General features: G+C 39.9%; 1 protein-coding gene across 1 annotated transcript in view; it reads right to left on the bottom strand.

The window, feature by feature from the left end:
• THSD7B (thrombospondin type 1 domain containing 7B) overlaps positions 1-22,398 on the bottom strand; it is a 760,956-nt gene that overhangs the window by 246,897 nt on the left and 491,661 nt on the right. The window contains exon 12 of the mRNA XM_065880761.1: positions 12,445-12,639. Within this exon, the coding sequence (XP_065736833.1) occupies positions 12,445-12,639 (195 nt within the window). The remainder of the gene's footprint in view (positions 1-12,444; positions 12,640-22,398) is intronic.

The raw sequence follows: 22,398 nt of genomic DNA, 5'->3' as shown, positions 1-22,398 counted from the left end.
CCTTTTTAGGTTATGTATTTTAGAATATGACCTTACCTTACCAGCTGACTTTGATGGACCTTTGAGGTGTAATCCCAACTTTGAGTAATGACAAGGCAGAGTCATTTTTCAAAGCTGTGAGTACTTGATCATTATGGTTAATGGATTCCAAGATGGCCTGTAACTTGACTCAACTTTGCTACCAACACACTTCCTCTAGATTTTTAAAAGTATTCCTAGATCTAATAATTCCACTTTGTTTCCTTATTAATGGGTCATTAGTGAGAGCCTTGGCTGGTTATATATATATATATATATATATATATATATATATATATATATATGTATATACATATAAAATAGGCAGCTTTATTAGTTTATCTCCAGTCCTTATGGCTGTTTTGGAAACGCTTGCAGTAGGCTGATGCACAGACTACTTTCTTACTGTCAGTCAGTTTACTTTACACACAGCAATTCTACAGTTGTCACCTGGACGACTGGCTTTATGCCTTCTGTGATGCTTATGGCCACAATAAATAAGGATTCCTGCAGGACCTGAAACGATCTTGTAGAAGGTTCGGTCACACCACTGTCCCTCTGGGAGGAAGTATTCACTTGCCTCTACCATTAGGGGCACGTCCTGAGAATACGTTTGAGGAGCAGAGCATCTATCACCACTGTGAGAATTGACTGCATGAGAGATACATCAATGGATGAGGAGGATTGGCGCCTTCTCATCAGCATTTAACACGTAACCCAAGTCTCTGGTGCTTTTCAAATGTCCACAAAGTACCGTTGTCTCCATCGCTTATATTACCATTCTATTCTCAACACACTTAACCCTAGATCTTGACTCTACTTATTCCTTAAAAGTACTTACTCTTGCCAAAGTAATAAAGTCATGAATTTTACGTCTTATCTTTCAGACCTGATCATTCAACAATAGTTCTGAGTGTTGACTATGCCATCATTCTTGAAATATCTTTCCCAAGTTTCATCACACCTTACCTTTATGTCCCTCACCCCTACTCCACACCCTCACCATCTCTCTGGGCATACCTTGTTTGTTTGTTGAATTCTTCTCCCTCTGTACCTCTCTTAACTGATAGGTTTCCCCAGGGCACTGCCCTAGATTCTCTTTTCTGATCCTACACCTTCACCACCCAAAGAGTTTAAATAATCATCTACAACCTTTAAATCCCTAATTAGTATCTTCAAGCCCAGATTTCTTATTCAAGCTTCTGAGCCATAGACTGGAAATCTACACCTAAAGAACCAGTCAAACTCAACGTGGCAAAAGCTACACTCACCTTCTGACCATCACAACCATTCTTTCTCCTGCATTTCCCAGTTCTACCAATATGACTGAGTCAAAAACTGGAGTGTCACATTTGAATCGTTCTGTTGTGCTACCTGTATCAGTTTAACGACAAAGATCTATCATTTCAAATACCTAAATATCTCTTGAATCAGTCCACTGTATCCATTCTGAACGATACCACCCATATTTAGCCCTCCTCCAAATCTCCACCTTAAATCACTACAATGGCACCTTCCAAGATCTTATTGCCACCATAACTCACTTCCGTCAATCTATTCCCTGCACTGCAGCCAGGACCAACTTACAAACGTGGAAATCTGATCACATGACTCATCTATTTAAAACTCTCCAATGACTTACCACAGCTCATGGAATGAAGTCTAGACTCCTCACCTTGGTCATCAAGGTTCCATAGGATCTGGGTCTATTAGTGTTTGCCTCCGACTGTGTTGCATCACTCTGCCTCTGGCACGTTATAAGTAATACTGAACATTTTTTAGTTCTTAGAAGCTACTCATTTAACTGCTGGCCTTTGCATGTTCTACGCCAGAAATTGTCACCAGTTCTACCTTCCCTCCGTTTCCTAGCTAATGACTATTTGTCCTTTAGGTCCAAACTGATAGATCACTCCCTCCGGAAAGTCATCCTTGAATACACTCTTCATCTCAGTTCTAGAAGAGGTGTCCTTATGTACTTGTGTAGCATGTGGTAGGCAGAATGATGGCTCTGCAACAATTTTTTACATCCTAATCCCTGGAACATGTGAACACGCTACTTTAGATGGCAAAATGAACTTTGTAGATGTGACTAAACTTGTGGATCTTGGGATAAGGAGATTATCTTCCTGGGTTCAACATAATCACATGATCTTAAATTCAGAGAACCTTTCCTGGCTGAGGAAAGAATCAGAGGCAAAATAACTATGAAAGAAGGATCAAAAGGTGATGTAATGTTTCTGAATTTCAAGACTTTGGAGGAAGGGAGCCATGAGCCAGCGCCTAGAAGCTGGAAAAGAAAACATTTTCCCCTAAACCTTCCAGAAAAAAATGCTACCCTGCCAACATCTTGCTTATAGCCCCGAAAATCTATGTCTGACTTCAGACCTATAGAATTGTAAGAGAATAAATTTGTTGTTTTAAGCTATCAAATCGGTGGCAATTTGTTAAAGAAGCAATAATAAAAAACTAATACAGCACCCTATATGACAGCTATTGTAGAAGGTACTATACTGTGTTGTAACTGTCTGTAGCAAAACTCTATCTCTCATTAGACTGGAAGCTCTTAAATTAGAGTCATGTCTATCTATTCCCTTACAGTGTCCCCAAGGCCTAGCACACATAAATGGTAAACAAGAATTGTTCCTTGAATAATTGAGCAAAGTTTTTTAAAACAAGGAAAAAAAAAGTAAGGAAGAAATGAGAGAGAGAGAAAATAGGAATAAATAATAAAATGTTCATGTACAAAGTAACCAAAAGTTACTGGCAGAACAAATATTTTGTACAAATATATGCTGTCTCTATATTTGTGATATCCTTCTTAATTACATGGCATCACTGTTTGAAGAAGGCTTTGAGCAAGTTAGTTAATGTAGAGATGGTTTTCACAATAAGAAACCGATTACCAGCGGTCCTTAACTTTGATTACATTCTAGTCATAATCAGTATTAAACCTTGGATTCAGGACCAGCCAGTACTTTAACAATTTTAAAAATCAATCTCTACTACAACTCTAAAGACTTTTTTTCCCTCTTAAGTCTGAGAGAAATTTGTAACTGATTCCACAAAAACACAAAACTACAATATTTAATAGGTATTAGTTACCCAGTTTTTTTTTTTTTTTTTTTTTTTGCGGTACGCGGGTCTCTCACTGTTGTGGCCTCTCCCGTTGCGGAGCACTGGCTCCGGACGCGCAGGCTCAGCGGCCATGGCTCACGGACCCAGCCGCTCCGCGGCATGTGGGATCTTCCCGGACCGGGGCACGAACCCGTGTCCCCTGCATCGGCAGGTGGATTCTCAACCACTGCGCCACCAGGGAAGCCCTACCCAGTTATTTTGAATATATAGATACATATGAATAACCTAGATAGATTATACTATTTGAAGGATTATTTACAGCATTGTGTAAACAACTGCTTTAATTATCACTAAATCTGAAACCTGTGATTATCTAGTTTGCATACAACAAACACCCAGATATTAAATTAAGGTTTCTGGTTAAAAAAATGGAAAAAGAAAAATAAACACCGTAGATGGTCCCCTATACAATGAAGATGCGTGTACTTGTGTCTGTACGCTCTTCTGTGTGTGTCTGTGTTAGAGAATCATACTGCTTTAGCCTAAGCCCATCCCTTTTTCCTATCATTCATGTTAGGGAAAACCCAAAACACAAGCATTAGTATCACAATAAAAATAAAGCTTGAGAACTGCAGATTTTTCACTACTTGTTTTTCTACCAATGATGCTGCAAACAAAAGAAGAGTGAAGAGTATTTTGCTCTCCAACTATGTCTACAAAGATTAAGCCATTGAAGTTGCTGACTGACAGTGGTCTCAGTGTTTCACACAGAGGAAATTAAAGACGATAACAGGATGCTCTGTTGCTTGGACAGACAGACCCTTAGATAGTTAGATGCATTTCAGGAAGAATTTAAATAAACCCCACTTCTTGTATCTTCCCATACACAGAAAAGCATTATGACCATTACCTTGAGATTGCTGTTCTTTGTGACTAGTTCTAAGTTTCTACCGAGATGTATGCTGACTGCATGTATTCCCTAACAGCAACAAAATCACATATAAACTAGCCTTCCCTCCCTACCTCTCTGGAGCACTTCCTCAGAGCTATCTGAGAGGCTGTCTCCTGTGCTAGAGTCCTCAGTAAGACCCTGGATAAACCTTAACTCACAACTCTCATGTTGTGCATTTTTCTTTCAGTTGAATGTTTTGGTGACCACAAAGGGACCAAGAGCTGACTTCTCTCCTTTGCCTGAACTCTACAAGTATCTGGAGCCTTGGGCCCAACATGGGCCCCTTGTGCTGGTCCACTTCCTTGGGGAGTCCAGACAACTAGGTATGTCTCTCCTGGGTCTTGGATCTCACATCTTGATTGATGATTCTGAGTTTTATTTGGTGGTTGTTAAACTCCTTGCCACGAGGGGTAGGTTTTCCCTGAACTTAGGTTCAAGAAGAGGTAGCTGGGTTACCAAGTCGAAAGACACTGGGAAAAGTTTGCTCAGTTGAAAGATACTGAGTGGGTTACCCCCGTTGAGAGACAGCGGGAGGTTGCTCAGTTGAAAGACACCAAGTGGTGTGGACTAGGTGATTAGGTAGGGGGCTAGCCTGGTGTCTTTCTTGAATACCTTAACAGAGTTTGTCTGAATAAAAGTCAAGATACCACGTGAGAGCTTTCAGCTCCGAAATTAGGGACACAGCTCCTCCCCACCAGTTGCAGTTTTCTCAGTCAACTGGGAAATTTATGGGAGTGGCAGAGGCAAGCCCTCACACCATTCAGTGTGAGTAACCCACTCATTAAAGAAATTTGCTCTCAGGACGCACACATAACATTGGCCAACCAGTCCTCCAGTCTCCATGGAGATTTTATACAGCCAGGGGGAGAAACTGAGACCTGTGAAAGCCCTGAGATGACTCTAGGGTGCCACCCAGAGGAGTGACATCAGCCCACCAGTCTTCAATAGTAATTTTATCCTGACAAACCAACACTAAAACGGGAAACAAAGCCTTCAGATCAGAAGAAAGCGGTACCAGATAAACCCGGCAGGGTATGAGCCAGAGGTTTATGTTTATAAGGAGCTTACACATGCAAGTAGTTAATTGGGAAATGGAGGAAATGTCATCTTGAAAAAGGTCAAGATGGGACTCTCTTGACATTCCAAAACTGGCTTTTACATACGCAGTCAGAGGAAGCTGGCTTTATAAAACATCTTTTCAAAATTCTGACCCAAAGGGAACAGAAGTCCTTCTAGGAGGAGCTTACAATTATCTCCCTGAGGCTTTGAGATGTAAATGTTTTACCAGGTCCTCTCAGGAAACTCTTATCTAGACTACCTTCAATTTCTGAGATTAAAAAAAAAAAGGGTGTGTGGGGGGGGCGGGGGGGGGGGAAGAAGCCTTTTAAAACCCAAGTGAGGTAATTTATTCCAACTGTTATTATAAACTAGCAAGTTTTATATTGTAATACCTGATTCATGACTTAAGTTTTAAAATGAGGCTATGCGATCTCTGGTTGTGCCTATTTACGTCTGTGTGTACATTATAGATATATGTTTCTACCTTTGGTGATGGTATTATCAAAATTAAACTGTAAAAAAGAACTATTTAATTGGCTTAAAGAAAATTAAATGCTTGTATACATTCTCAGAAATACAATACAAATTAACCCAAACGGTTTTTTTAAGATCACGATTGCCAACTGAAAAAAAAAAAAGCACAACCCGAGAGTTGTGAGTGAAGTTTTATTTGGGGCAAAATGAGGACTATTGCTCGGGAGACAGCATTTCACACAGCTCTGAGAAACTGCTCCAAAGAGGTAATGGGGAAGGGCAGTATATTTATGATTTTGGTGAAGGTGGCTACATGCAATCAAGTGCATTTTTTTTGCAGAAGGTTTCTGCTAGTCTCATGAAGGTTACTGCTAGTCACAAGGAGCAGATGTCACCATGAAGGATTTTAGTGCTCTTCTAGATACGAGGAGATACAAGAATTGGGTTCATAAAATCATCTCCTGAAAATATCTAACTATCTGAAGACCTGTTTTTCACAGAGCACACAATGCTTCATTCCTGATCTCCACCCTGAACACCTTTCAGCGGGTGTTGAATGTCAGCAGCTACAGCAGCTCCTGATTTAATCCTTGTAGAGGTAGATGGCAAGTGCCAATGCCAAGTGCCAGTTTGTAGTTGACATGATCTACGATTAATCTTTACCCAATAAAAACAAGTTTGTTGGTTTAACTAAAAGAGTCCTATCTTTAGAATTAAGAACATTATATATACAACTGTTATTGTATCCGTTTACTAAACGTCAAATAAGATCATGTTATCTCTAAGAAAATTTGTCAGCAAGAAAACTAATGATATTTTCGTAAAGAAATTTAGATCCAAATGGGCTAAGACTTTTTTAGATGAATGCTTTAAGAACAATTATGTCTTATTGTATGTCTACTTACAAACAGTTTCTCCAGATCTTTCAGTAACTTGAAATTTTAGAGTTTTACTAAGGTAAATTAAATGATGGGAATTCATTGAATGTCTAGATCATTTCCAAATAATAGAAAATACTGGGAAATTAATTGCTAAGTCTACATTTATCTACTTTTGTCTTCTTATTTAAAAAAAAACCTAAAGATGTTTGGTTTATTGGTCACATGTCTTATATCACAGTGAGGAAAAATTACACTGTGAAAAAAATGTGTTTCTAGAGGTAATGGAATATGTTCTTAAGTTTGCCAATCAGGCACGCTCATGTGACAAACAGTTCATAACTGCTGACTTCTTGGGTTTTGCTAGAGATTGGGGTTTTTAAGGGTTGAGAATTCTGATTAATATGTGTAATTAGAACCATTAAAATAAATAAAACATCTTTGTATGCAAGAAAACTTTTAAAAAGGGTAAATGAAAAGGAAATGCATTCTGTTAAGGGAAAACAAAGTAATTTTGTCCTAAAGAGAGGTTAAGAGAAAAAGAAAAAAAGGGCAAGGGAAAGCACAGGACACAATCTGGAAGAAAAAAGGCAAATTACAGGGTTATGAAAAGAAACCCTGAGAAAGAATTTGATGTATGACCAGGGCTGGCAAAGATTAAAATGAACTTAATTGGCTGAAAGAATTCTAATATTAAAATAAACTGGTGCAAAACTAGAATTTGAATTTCTCTGTGTTATGACCTCTAGCTAATGTTGGCATGTCTTCAGGGGACCATGAAACATCTCAAAGAAAGATATTAAACTAATTAGGTTTACTTGGTATATTAAATTACATGATTAGCATTGTTAGATAAATGATGATAAACCTTAGGTAATATTGTATGAGTAAATGTTATCAATATAAATATTCTAGAATTTCCAGGAAATTCCTAAAATTCAGATGTCCTACTCTAATGTTATCATAGTCCAATTATCTTAAAATGTGTGTAACAGAAACAACCAAATTTCTTTGTCAATTGTAATCGTATCTTTAACCATGCCATTTTAAGTCTTTTGTCATGTAGAGATAGTTATTTTACTCTGTTGCTTTTATTAAAATTTTTCATCTTCAAGAAGAGTCACGGAAGGACTTTTTTTTTTTTTGACAATTACAGGTTTCTGATAGCTTTCAGATTATACCGCTGAACTGGGTATGAAATTAAAGAATTCTAGTGAAAAATCTGATGACTTCATAAAACTGTTAACAGGAGATCAAGATCAACAACACTTAATTGCATATGACTGAATGAACTGATGAATATGGTTATAATTTTTATGACCTTTTGTCTAAAATATTATTGTTTCTCTTTGTTTTCTTGATATAAGGAAATCTTTCCTCTTATGCTATGACTAACACCAATTTGATAAATTATACCTTTGTAAGCAGAATTGAAACATTTATCTTTTTCTCTCTTCCTGATCCCTCTAGAAGTGGAAACTCCTTATTCTTTTTTTCATGGAAATATAGTTATTTGCAAAAGTTCAATAAAAATCTCTTCTCCGTTTGACAGGTTACAATGGCAACGCTGGTTATATTAACATAGCTTTGACTGGAATGCCTTATTTGAGAATATGCATAGAATCGGATATAACAAGTCAGGTTTAAAGAACTAAGATGGACTTTATGGAGCCATAAAGCCCCTTAGAGAAACAGCCTAGTGCCTTATTTGCAGCGTTCCCAGCATCCTTAACAGGTGAATAAGAAAGGACCCTCAAGATATTTTGGGGACCTCGAGAAGGGAGGAATTCACCCAAACCTATACAGGTAAATCTGATGGCAAGTCCTAGGCATAATTTTTGTGGCCTTGAGAAGCCTTAATAAAGTTCAGTCAGGGACTGTTTATGACAAGCTTCAAAAAAGAAAAATTTATAAGAGCCTATATAATCAACTGCTATTCTTCGTACACTTATGTAAATAATCAGGCCGAGTTTATTGAAACCAGACTTACTTTGTAAACAAGTTAGTCTTAGTTTGGCTGTATTTGGTGGAAATGAGGATGACTTTAGAGAAAAGATATGTTTCAGTAATATACGTTTATAGATATCAAGGTTCTTGTGCTATTAATTATCTATAAGGTTTTGGTATTTACTGCCTGAAACTCACTTCCTAGATGGCTCCTGTTGCTATGTTACATTATCACAAAAGTTTAAGTCACTTGTTAAAAGAACGTTTTTAGCTTGCTTCTGAAGTTTATCACAGTAATGTATGTTTGGATAAAGATCGGATACCCTATGACTACAACCAGAAGAATATATACTGGAAAAGACATCATTTAAAGGACTCTCTTCAGCTTAGATGGAAAGGCCCTTATCAGGTACTCTTAACTAGCTCATGCATAAAAAGACTAAAGGGAATTGACTCTTAGATTCATATTTCCCGTTTAAAAAGGGCCCTGCACCGGACTGGTACATAGAGAGGATTGCTAACCTCAAACTCACCTTGACACAATACTCAAACAGAGAAGAAACCGTACCCACAGCAGGAAGAGATGAGGGCGTCGGAAGCAGATAGCTATTCCAAGATGCCAGACCGGACCTTGATTTCTTGGATTTTTACATGTGAACCAAATGTTTTTGTATCATGGGCACAATCTTATGCAAAATTTTAAAAACCTATCTCATTTTTTGGCTTATGGTCAATTACCTACGTCCAGTACTTCTGGTTCACCCTGGTGGATTTCTCTTCTCCAAGGATGTGATTGGATGGTCCCTTAGAAAATTTATTTTAACCTAAATATGCATTTTCTATCAGAGTTACTCAAGCTCAATCAGAACAATGAGCTAAATTTAATTCAAAAAACATAACCTCCCACTTATCAGGAGGGACTCCTCCTCAGTTATGGAATGGATTTATATGGGTAACACCAGGCAACAGTCGTTAAAGTTTAATGACTCTGTTGGGCTTGTAATAGAACACATTTAATGACTCACATAAAAAAAATCAGATTTGTGCCTTAAACAATCCGCTCCCTAGTCTTGGTGATCTCAAGAACTGGTTTGATGCTGGAAGTTCATGGCATAAATCCTCACTATGACCTTATTAATACTTCTAGCTATAGAACTTGTGTTCCGCTTATAAGGTAGTTGTAGATTTGGTAATGCAAGAATAAACAGCGTCTCCAACAAAAGCAGTAATGACTAAGATTTGAAATGTTTGATCGAATATATAGTTCTATATAGAATTAAAGTGATTATAATCGTGTAACTCTAGATATGGGAAGAAACAATCAGGGAGAATCATTTCCTGGACCGTAACAGACTAGTAAGACAGGTGGTCCAGAGACCTTTATGGTAACCATTAGAAGGGCCCAATTCAGTCATAGCACACTGAGTGGCCTATCAACGAAATCCTATGAAATCCTTGACGTAGGGCCCTAGGACAAATTGGTCATGAAATGGCTCTCAAACTTTGGTTGAATTTACGACCAAAATGGGGGAACTTCCAACAAAAGAAGAGCAAAGAGTATGTCATTCTCCATCCAAGTCTACAAAGATTAACCCACTGCAGTCACTGATTGACCGTACACTCAGTGCTTCTAACAGAGGAAATTAAAGACAATAAAAGGATACTCTGTGCTTTGAACAAACAGACCCTTACATAGTCAGACGCACTTCAGGAAGAATTTTAATAAACTTCACTTCCTGCGTCTTCCCATACACAGAAAGTGCTATGATCATTACCTTGAGATTGCTGTTGTGACTAGCAGTACGTTTCTACGAAGATGTATGCTGACTGCATACGTTTCTTAACAACAACAAAATCACATATAAACTAGCCTTCTCCCCTACCTCTTGGGAGCAGTCCCTCAGAGCCATCAGAGGCTGTCTCCGGGGCAAGAGTCCTCAGTAAGCCCCCTGGATAAACCTTAACTCATAACTCTCACGCTGTGCATTTTTCTTTCAGTTGACACTACTATATAATTCATTTGATTGATTTTAACAACTCATGTATTTCATGAAATTAGCCAGTTGTTTAGGTGTCATCTAGATACCGAAACATACAAAGATCAATCAGCTAGGCAAAAGCACAGCAGTTAATAATTTAGAAAAGAAATTCTAAATATTAGTGTAATTCTTAGGATAGAGTTTGCAAGCAAAAATATAACAGTTCTTCAGTATTTACCTTAAAAGTATATGTTAAATAAAAGTCAAATTCATCAAAGTTTTGACAATTGATAACACAAACTGTACTGGTTGCAAAATGAATAAGTATCCTAGGATTTCAATTATTTCATTCTCAGTTTACAGATACAAAACATCATTAGCAAACCTTCAAGACAAAGAAAAAAATTGGCCATTAATTAAAAACTTTCTTTCCCTCTCAAGGAAATTCTCTCTCATCTCAAAGATATAGACAGAGTTGCTAGGATAATGGCTTCCGAAGGATTATGTAGGAACATGCAAACCAAGTTCCATTAAATCGCCCCTGAACTTGGAATTATTCCTGTCGTATACATTCTATCCCATCATATTGTTAGAGAATAAGAAACTCGTTTTATCTTAGAAACATAAGCAACGTTGCATAAAATTATATATGAACAAATTTTTATAGAATAAGTATATCATTTAATTTGATGTTTCTATTTGAGAGTATACGTTTCACCTGTACTTACAAATGGGCTTCTGATTTGTGCGCAGAAATCCTGTTAAGCGCTCTCATGGATTTCGTCAATCCATTAGAGTGAGCTAAATGTAAAACAATCTGGTATGCAATGCTTTCAAACAAAGGTCTTGAAACTGAGAGAATTAGCACTTGAATTGCTCATGAGAAAAAATGGTCATCTGTGCTTAATTCTTCAATGTCAACACCAATTTTATTAACCCAATTATTATTTTGGCATTTTCCTTTGATTCTTCATTCCCTGAATTAAGTTTTCTGCGAATATGAAAAAACATTCAATGAAGAGATGTTCTGCCATATTTACCTCGATAAGAAGTAGGATATATATTACTACATCAATTATTTGTATATTATAGGCAAAAATTGCTCTAAGACCTTGATTAAACTATTCATTGCTTTAATTTCCATTAAATTTCAAGGATGTAAATAGAACCAATAATTAGCATATGCCACAAAAGCAGAATCTATGTATGTAATTCGATTTGATTTTTCTATCACTGGGTCTTCCTTGCTGCACACGGGCTTTCTCTACTGAGGTGAGCAGGGGCTACTACTCTTAGCTGCCGTGTGCAGGCTTCTCATTCTGGTGGCTTCTCTTCTTGCAGAGCATGGGCTCTAGGTGCAGGGGCTTCAGTAGTTGCAGCACGTGGGCTCTAGGGCATGTGAGCTTCAGTAGTTGTGGCGTGTGGCTCTGTAGTTGTGGCTTGTGGGCTCTAGAGCGCAGGCTTAGTAGTTGCGGCACGCAGGCTTAGTTGCTCCGCGGCACATGGGATCTTCCCAGACCAGGGACTGAACCTGTGTCCCCTGCACTCACTGGCAGGCGGATTCTTAACCACTGCACCACCAGGGAAGTCCCTGTAATTCAATTTTTGCCTTCCACCACTAAAATTTTTAAATATCAAGTTACTTATAAGGTAATGGCAAAAGATAATGACATAGGTGAGATCTGCCTTTGATGTTCTTTACAAATCAGAGACTGCTTTCAAACTTGCTGAGATCCTGGCATGGAAAACATCAGAAACTCTGCCATTAACTACTCCAGGAAGTTGGTGGATATATTGCCATTTATGACTACAAAGATTATAAGCTGTATAGAGAAGAACTTCATAGCTTTGGAATGGTTCACATCTTTCATTTGTTTCACAAGTATTAATTGAGTATCTATTATGTGCCAAGCTTTGGCACTGAGGATGTATAATGGCAGGGAGGGGAGGGGAGGGGAGAGACCTGATACAATTTCCCATCCTTCTGGAACGTATATTCTCCTTGATCAGTTTCAGGAGAGCATCACTTGCCTGAAGCTAAAGAATGAAAAGCACACCCTACCTGTGAGCTGTCGCCGTCTACTTCGAGTTGTTTCACAACTCGTGGAGCAGGGCGTAAACTTGGACCAAGCAGTGAAGGTGCAGTCATCATGACAGGGTACTGTACATTCTTGCACAAGGGGAGGCATGCCATTTGTCTGCTTTAGGCATTCCGTCATTTCTGCCGACTGGTTATTACCAGAGATGCACAAGACAGCTAAAAAAAAATGGATTCTTTTGTTATTATTTTAATTAAATCAAGCTGCTGCTGGTTCTTGGACGAAATTGCAGAATTCCCCAATGTTTGAAAAGTTTGGTTATCACTGTGATTGCAAAAGGTGTTCAACATAGCTAACCTTATTTCTCTCTGGAAATTAAACATTTATTGTTGTCAGCGGAGGTATTTGAGAATTTAATTGGTTTCGTTATTAATCCGAACCCAGCATTGACAGCAACCAAAATAACATTCAGTAATTTTCCGTATGTCCTGCCTGTGAGCATTTGATCTCTAGAGATGATACAAAACTAGAAAAGAGAATCTGTAAAAGAATAATAATAGGAGGTCCACCCACATCTCTACAAATGACCCAGTTTCATTCCTGGATGGACCTAGAGTCTGTCATACAGAGTGAAGTAAGCCAGAAAGAGAAAAACAAATATCCTATATTAATGCATATATGTGGAATCTAGAAAAATGGTACAGATGAACCGATGTGCAGGGCAGGAATAGAGATGCAGACATAGAGAACGGACATGTGGACACAGGAGGGGAAGGGGAGGGTGGAACGAATTGGGCGATTAGGATTGACATATATACACTATCATGCATAAAATAAATAGCTAGCGGGAACATCCTATAAAGCACAGGGAGCTCAGCTCGGTGCTCTGTGACGACCGACCTAGATGGGCGGGATGGTGGGGAGGGGTGGTGGGAGAGAAGTCCTAGAGGGAGGGGATATAGGTATACATATAGCTGATTCACTTCACTGTATAGCAGAAACTAACACAACATTGTAAAGCAATTATACTCCAAAAAAAAAAAACCAACAACTAGAAAAAAAGAGTAATAGGAGGACAAAAAAGGCCAAAACCACCAAAAGATCATCTGAACTTTTCCTAGATTTTTGTTTACTTGTTTAAATGGCACTTATGTAAATGGCCCTATTTTTCACTTCAGTCAGTATTTTAAAAGGAATTTCTGCTTTCTACAAGTAAACTTTTTTTCCCTTGCTAACATTTCAGGATCAGTTAAAATTTTTATTTCTTTTTTTAAATACAGGCATAATCTATCCAGATAATCCCCAATACAAATATTCTACCAGTTGCAGATGTTTCTCACATACTTTTGCAGCTGGAATGTCTCCAGTCATACCATGAACTGATAATCTCAAGATAAGACATTTTTGAGATTTTTGCTTAATTTTTTGAGTCTTTGGACTAATGCCATTTATTTTATTAAGAATGAATGATATTTTTGTGCATCTTTTATTCACCCTAATTATGGACTCTAAGGATATATCTTTATTTTCTAGACCAGCATGTCTCAACCTTGGCACCACTGACGATTTAGATTGGATAATTTCATCTTGTGGGTACACAAGTGTGTCCTGTACATTGTAAGAGACTTAGCAGCATTCCTGGCCTCAACCCATTAGATGCCAATAGCACACACACCCTCCCAGTTTTGAAAACCAAAAATGACTTCACACATTGCCAAATGTCACCCCCTGTTGAAAACTACACTTCTCAACTGATTCCTAATCACGGATGTCTTTGAGAACATAGAGATCTGATGGCATAACTTCAGACCTACTAAACCAGCATCTCCGGGGAAGAAGTCCAGGAATATTTTTGTCTTTAAGTGTCCCAAGTGGTTCTGATCCAGCCTGTCCACTGACCACCCACTTTTAGCATGATGCCTTTGGACATGGTATTTGTTAATGGATATTTGCTGCGTTCATCATCCTAAAGAAACTATGGTTTAGGATCATTTTTATTACAGCTCTTTAAAATCTACCAAGTCACAAGGAATAAAGAGACCACAGCCTAGGAACAATGTTTTTAAGAACTCTTTATATACACTTTTTTAACACAGGGTAAGTATACACAGGGGCTTTCAGTTGCCCATTTCTCTTATATTCTGAATTCCTTTCTTTATTCTGAGCACAGCAGAGAACAAGTCAATCTGAACACCATTTATCCAACTATCTATCTATCTATCATTTACTGGTGAAAGCCAAACCTAGCTAATGTTTTAGGACAAAGGAATCAGCTAAGATGACAATGGATACACGCACACTTCCCAGTTTGTACATCTGCTCCACAGCAGGTGGGGCTATTCATTAATTTTGAATAGTTTTTGTTCTTGTTTTTATCCACATCCTAGGAACAAAATCCACGGCACATCAAACCAACATCACCTGCATTTTCTTTGTTGGGACTATTATAGCCATTAATGATGAATAAAATAAGATACTTTCTTAAGTAGCGTACAAGCAAATGTGACTTGAATTTCATGTTTAGGTAACTAATTTGGAGTTAATTTAGGGGATTTTCATCATGCCAAGTTTTCTTTTCCAAGATGACAATGCACTGAATAATATGAAGAGGAATTTTAAATACTTTCAAAAAGTACTGCTATTTGAAAGTTAAACCTCTATGAATATACAAATGAAGAGTTTTTCCAATGATAATACATTATTTTAAAATATTCACTTTCTAGGACTTCCCTCATGGCACAGTGGTTAAGAATCTGCCTGCCAATGCAGGGGACACGGGTTTGAGCCCTGGTCCGGGAAGACCCCACATGCCGAGAAGCAACTAAGCCCATGTGCCACAGCTACTGAGCCTGTGCTCTACAGCCCGCGAGCCACAACTACTGAGCCCACGCACTGCAACTACTGAAGCCTGTGCACCTAGAGCCTGTGCTCCGCAGCAAGAGAAGCCACCGCAATGAGAAGCCTGCGCCCTGCGATGAAGAGTAGCCCCTGCTCGCCACAACTAGAGAAAGCCCGTGCACAGCAACGAAGACCCAACACAGCCTAAAATAAATAAATAAATTTATAAAATATTCACTTTCTATGTTTCATTTCAATAAGTTTAAAATTTGAAAGCTATGATAAACATTCAATGATATTTTTAAGTTCCACAAACTGTCTAAATTAGAATACACTGGATTTATGAATGTCTATATTGAACTCTTTGCACAAGAAACTAAGAAAGAATAGCTTTAGCATATAACAGAATTCACAGACACTGTTGTTAAGTGCCATGAATGCAAAATTCCATCCCCAAACACCTGGGTGTTATGTGAACTGAGATGAGTTATTTAAATTGTTTATGCTTTGGTCTCCTCATCTTTAAAATGAGTATTATAAGAGCACATAAACAAAGGGCTGTGAGAATCCTCAAAGCCCTGTCTCACACCCACCAAGAGCCAAATAGAGGCTATTATTGTTATCCTTTATATTTGTTTTAAATCAAGCAGGCTGATAGTTCTAGCAAGCATACATGCACACACTCTCGCTCACCACACCTCATTTCTTCCTTGGCCATCCTCAGATTAAGGTGAAGAGAAAACTCAGTGAATCTTCACCTGATTCTGTACTACACTTACAATCACCATTAGTCAACCGGTATGCTAGATATGCCCTTAACACATTCAATGCATTCACAGAACTACGTAGAATAAATCAGATCCATCACTCCTGCCCAAAGTGACCCAGTAGTCTAATGGAGGCTTCAGAGGATTCTAAGGGCCACAGAATGCATTCAGAGTTGTAGTATGAACTTGACCCACATTAGACTGAAGACCATTGCTCTAGGTTATCACTGATGATCAGCTCAGGGGTGACCGGCAATCGATACGCTACATAGCATGCAATCATCCGTTTAGGCCAGGCATTATGGTTCTCAGATTTCTTCAGGTTCAAGATCCTAATTTACTTTCAAGTGTGAAAAGAACCACTAGAAATAAAAACATGAACAAGTTGAATAAAACAATCTACTTCTTGGGCATGTTCTAGTATAAAAGGAATCATTTAGTAAACATTTATCAGATGACGGGGCATTGAATGATACTAGAGGGTAGGCAAAAAATGAAGAAATAGCGGGCGAGAAGTATGCAGGACTGGAAACCCAACAAAGGAAAGATGACAGATACATACAAAGGAAAATGAAAAGGGAAGACATTTAGAGTAAGTGGGGATAACTAGTAGCTAGAGGTACAACCCAATTCAGAGGCCCCTTCCACTGGGCAACTCATGGGCAAAGGATGTTTTTTAAAATTTTTATCTCGTATTGGAGCATAGTTGATTAACAATGTTGTGTTAGTTTCAAGTGTACAGCAAAGTGATTCAGTTATACATACAGATGTATCTATTCAAAGGATATTTTTAAACTATGTTATTTTTAACCTACAATATAGTTCTGTGGCCAATATTAAGTGTGTATAGACTCCTTAAGTCAAATAATTTCTTTGAGGACTAAATCAGAGGTGGTAAGTAGAGTGTACTTATCAAATTGTGGGCCCTGGTGTTTAACAGAACTAAAGAGACTTCCATTTTTTTTTTTTTTTTTTACCGTTACCTTGGGCAAATTATGTAAATTCTACTAAAACAATTAACTCATCCATACAACGGGAATGATAACACCTACATCTTATGATAAACTGATGCAGATGAAGTGTTTAGCACAGCACTAAGCACTTGGTACATCTGCCTAGAGAGTTTCTATTATTATGAGGAAGGCTATTGGAAATGAAATTTAAGACATGGCTGCAAAGAAGATTCCACCATCTCTTGCCTTGGCTCAGGAAGAATTTTCCAAATCCTACCAAACCCTCTCGACCCCGAAGAAATGTGACTGGAGCCTCCCTTAAATTATAATATTGAAGTCAGTTGGCTCTTCCAAGGACTGCACGGCCCTCCCAAGGATACTGTGTTATATTTCCAAGTGATGCTCTTGCATTATGCATAGTGTCTATAAAGACGGGGCTACAGTAAAAGCTACCATGTAAGACCACAACTCCAGGAAGTCAGAAACTGGAATCTAAGGTCTGCTGGGAATTCTTTCCAGAAGCACCAAGATCAAAATCCCTAGTACTTAAAAGAGTCTAATGAGAAAAGCGTGAGTATTTGCACAAAAGAGTGCTGGCCACATTTCCACCTCGCTTACGGAGGTGGTCATATCCAACAGAAACAGGTGCCCCTCTGTGCTAACGCTGAATGCATGAGAATTTTAACATCTAAGTAATACTTAGGGGCATAAGTTGTAGCAACGCTTTTCAGACCATGAGGAGCATTTGAGCTTCATTACTGATCACAAGAAGAATAAACGTAAGGCAGGAAAAATAGCTCATGCCCTGGGATCAGGAATAAACCTTCTTAAGGTCACTTTCTCTACCCCCATGGCAGACTAGACACTAGGCTGCTTGTACACCTGGATCTTTATTACCTATACCTTCTTCCCTAATAGACCTTACTGAAATTGACCCATTTATTCATCCATCCATCCAATCACTTGGTCACAAAATATAAGGAACTATGAATATTTATAAAAGTATTTTCTGTGTGTGTATGCAGATATACATGTACATATAAATAATCTAGCTTTGGGGAGGCTACAGTAGTGGCAGTGACAGGCAGGTAGACAGATAATAGTAGCACTGGAATGTAGTTTCCCTAAAGGCAATAGCCAGTGAGGAAATCCTGGTAAACAAGAGAAAAGTAGGTACTTCAGTCTTGAATGGAAAGGATGTGCTCAGGGCAGGCATGAAAAAAAATAGGCCATTACAGAGAATGGACCTGTCAGGCACCTGCTATTTAGTTGAACTCTGAGTTCTGGGACTTGTGGATCACAGCACATCACTTGCAGGTCACAATCTAGAGAAAAGATGTCTCTTTCGATGTTTCTAAGTATTTAAAATACTGTACTATACTAGGGGGAAAGGTCTTTCCATCAGGCAAGGAAGAGGTATTCACTAGTGACCATTCCTGCCGTGTATTTCTACCTGGAAGGAATCATTTAAGCAGAGTGGTAATTGGATGCTTAATTATATTTTATTTAGTAAACTTGAAATACTGCTGTCTTTACTGGAGGAAAACTGTACTCCCAGGTAAAATTAGCTCAAATAGCTGCAGAACAACCTCACCGTGCATTGTTTGAAATTTAGCTATCTTAAGCTTTGCGCAGAAAGCTCTCAGAGTAGCTGCCGGGAACAGATGGGTATTCTCATTAAGGAATGTTGGAGAAGCAGGTGGCTGGGCTAAGCTATTGAGACAAGAGCTCTCAGACAAGAACAGTCCCCTGGTAAGTGGATATGGTCGGCTGACCTGGAACCCTCCAAATATCTCCGTGATGCCTGAGGTCACATTTTCCTATTCATAGTGTCTAGCAATGTACATAACACATAGAATTGAGCTCAGCTTGATCTTTCTCTTAATCACCACAGCGCCTGAGCCTTGGGAGAAAAAAATCACCAAAAAGGAGAAAAAGGTTACTAATTGCTTTCCACTGTTATCTAATTATTTTCAGTTCTAGCGACATGAAAAGGAATGGCTTCGCAGGAAATGTAAAAATTATCAGAGAATTTAGCTAAAGAAATAAAGCAAGGACCTGTATGAATTCTCAGTGTGTCTCGTAGTTAACGTTTTGAAGACGCTGGCTGTCAATGTGGGACGGTTAGGTGGCCTTCTTAGGCTTTAATGGTGACTGAAATCAGCAGATTATGAACTACTACTAAATGGCTCGTCTTTCTGTCCCCTATCACCTCTAAACTCTGACAGTGAGACATGGATAAGTCTGTCTTCTTTTCAGTTATGGTACGCAGAGGGCAGGGGCTGCTGGCCTTATAACAGGAGATGATAAAGTTCTACCTGGAAAGACTAAGTAAGCAATGGAACCTGCTACTTCACGTCTATTCACGTTCATCGTCTTCACCAAGGACACCCACGTTACTTCCCCAAAGTTGCTCCTGACCAGAGTTCAACTCTAACAGTTGACAAGGAAGAGTAGGAAGAATTTGTTTCAAGAGGTCATGATTTCCAGGAAATGAGGGTGACGTGCTAGAAAAATAGAAGAGCTGTGAGCTTGCTGTCCTGCAGTCACGAACAGCTTCAATCAGGTACAGAACCCAGTTTACATGCACATCAAGGAGAGGAGAGGAGGGGAGGGGGCGGGCAGCCACTGCTCAGCTAACACGACATTCGAACAATGTGTTCTATAGGGCAGACCCTGCACTGGTGGCCTGGGATACACAGATGAAAGAAACGTGGAAATGAAAGTTCACCATGCCCAGGGTCCTGCAAGAGCATGGCTCTGGGGCCTCAGGCACTGCACAGTCAGGAGCCTTCCTGGATGGAGGGGACGCACGAAGGATGAGTAGGAGGCACCTAGTGAAGACAGGAGCCTGGCACACCTTATGCCTGTGCAGGCGAACAAGCAACATAACAGGCCAGCTTCCTGCCCTTGCTATGCACGTTCTAAGACCCTTGACCTCTCCTTTGCTAAGGCTCGCAACATTTGTAATGACATGTTCCATGTCTGTGTAGCAAGGTCCCTAATTTAATGAAGCAATGCCAGGTTGCCCCTAACACATGCGGGGACCAGCATTGGAATAGAAGAGGAGGTCACGAACCACAAGACTAAAGAGTTAGAAGTTATCTTTGAAATTTACAAACCTGTAATAGATCAGTTCCATTCTCCTACTTAACATGTATGTCTTCATGACTTGGAACATGAGGGTTCAATAAAAAGCCTGGAATGGCTTGGAGTTTCAGGCTGGAATGTGGCAGCACACGGACTGTGGGCCCAGCCCTGGGTGTCTGGCTAGCCCTCTTCTCCTTTCACTCCCAGCTGGATTCTACCCCCAGAGGGACCGTCTTACACTTGGAGTGGGCACTACAGTCAATCCCCCAAAGCTCAATTCACAAATCAGCCACCCCTGTCCACCCATCAGATCTAGGCTGTAGAGTCAGACTCAGAGAAGAGGCCCCATAAGTTCTTGAAGCTGGTTCAGGGCCATTAGGGCAGGGAATTCCAAGGTCCTGACAGCTGAGCAGGGTTTAGATAAGGGGATGGATGGGGAAGCATGGGCTCCAGTGAGGCTCCTTGCCTGTGGGAAAGAACAGGCTAGAAGAAGGTCAGAGAAGGGCCCTCTAAGGCACGGAGGCCAGGGCAGGCCCGCTCTTGCCGAGTCTAAGGACAGAAATGCACTCCACTCCAATGATTTCATTATAGACTGATGCAATCTTTCTTAAGAACTCCCTTCCTAGCAGGTAATCAGGAAAGGTACAAATGCCAGTTAAAGCTCTCTCAGCTTTGGCCATTTTAATTAGCCTCCTTCCTATTTGAAATAATTATTTTCAGGTAAACGTGCAGTTTTTCTTCCAGCCATTTCCCTTTCCCCCCTCCAGGATGGTATCTGGGTGCCTGGAAGCCAGCAACGGTCTCAGATCTTCATGAAGAAGGGCCCTGCCAGCGTCTGCAATAAGAGTGGCCCTCGTCCACCGGCTGGCTGCTCACCCTGGTGACATCCACCAGGAAAGTCTCACTTCAGGGTGAAAATCTCGCCAACCATTCCCTCTCGGCCTGATGAGGGGCTGTTGTCATCTAAGCTGATGAGAACTCAGCCCACCTGGCTCCCTCCTGGTGTGGTATATCCGGCTGGGGCCCCGTGATCAGTGCTCTGGGAGAGTCAGAGCAGGTTCTCCTGTGAAGCCTGCCGGCACCAGCAGCTATCCCACCCTTCCCCGGGGCATGAAGGCATTTCTGCAGACTCTGTAGCACGGGAAACCCAGGGAGCTTCTGGGGCGGCAATAAGGCCCTACTTCTGGAGTGGCGCCTCGTAGGGCATCTCTTCCCAGAGTTCTTTTTTTGTTACTGTTTTTTTATTGTGGTAAAAGTCACATAATGTGAAACATACTATTTTAACCATATTTAACTGACAGTTCAGTGGAACAAAGTACATTCACATTGTTGCACAGCTCTCACCATCATCCATCTCCCGAATTTTTCACCTTCCTAAACTGAAACTCTGTCTCCATTAAACACTAACTCCCCATTCCCCCTCCCTACCCCCTCAGCCCCTGGCCCCTGGCATCTATGGGTGTACTTTCTGACTCTATGAATTTGACTATTCTAGGCACCTTGTATAAGTGGAATCCAATAGTATTTGTCTGCACCTAATGCGTACTGGAATGCATTTTTAAGGTTAACTCAATATATGTCCTGCAGACAGATTGCACCTTTTTTTCCTGTGCTATACAGTAGGCATTCACCAGCCATCTACTTCATACATAGTAGTGTACACACGTCAATCCCAGCCTCCCAATCCATCCCAGAGTTCTTCCCAGAGTTCTAAACAAGACACGTTGCAGAAAACCTTCAGCTTTCTTCTGTTTCCTTAGTCAAACTCTCACCTCTAAAACATCAGCCCTGAGTCAGGGAAAACCACGACACACGTTTCTTCTGCTCTGCTTCCCCACCCTGCAAGCCTCCCTTCTCTTTTACTATCAATCACCCACCCTGGCAAGAAGGAGGGCTTTTCCTTCTCCCTGTTTGAGAGACACATCCGCCTCCCATCTGAGGTGGCCTTTATCCTGTCCCTTTCCCTGAAGCCGTAATGGCAGACAGAAGGCAGAGAGAGAAATCTGATTGGATTAAAGACACTAACTTAAAAGCATTTTAAAAATATTGATGTGAAGCCTGCTATACATATGCTTCACCCCCAGATGCTGAGGCCCTGGAGAGCTGAGCCTGAACTGACGTTGTCTCCTGAAAAGGGAGCACACCCATTAAGGCGCCCCTAAATACAGTAGACAGATTCTCTGAAGCCCCACAATGAGGTAGGAGGCAGGGGGTTTTGGGCAACCCGCCTCTGGAGAGCTAGGTGTCGGTGCTGAGGACTTAGATGCTCTCCTGGACAGTTCAACGTCATTGGTCCTTTACTTTCAGGAAATTTTTTTTTTTTTTTTTT

The sequence above is a fragment of the Phocoena phocoena genome, chromosome 7 (genome assembly GCF_963924675.1).
Source record: "Phocoena phocoena chromosome 7, mPhoPho1.1, whole genome shotgun sequence".
Lineage (NCBI taxonomy): Eukaryota > Metazoa > Chordata > Mammalia > Artiodactyla > Phocoenidae > Phocoena > Phocoena phocoena.
The sequence above is the reverse complement of the archived record's forward strand: the minus strand, read 5'-3'. Positions and strand labels throughout refer to the sequence as shown.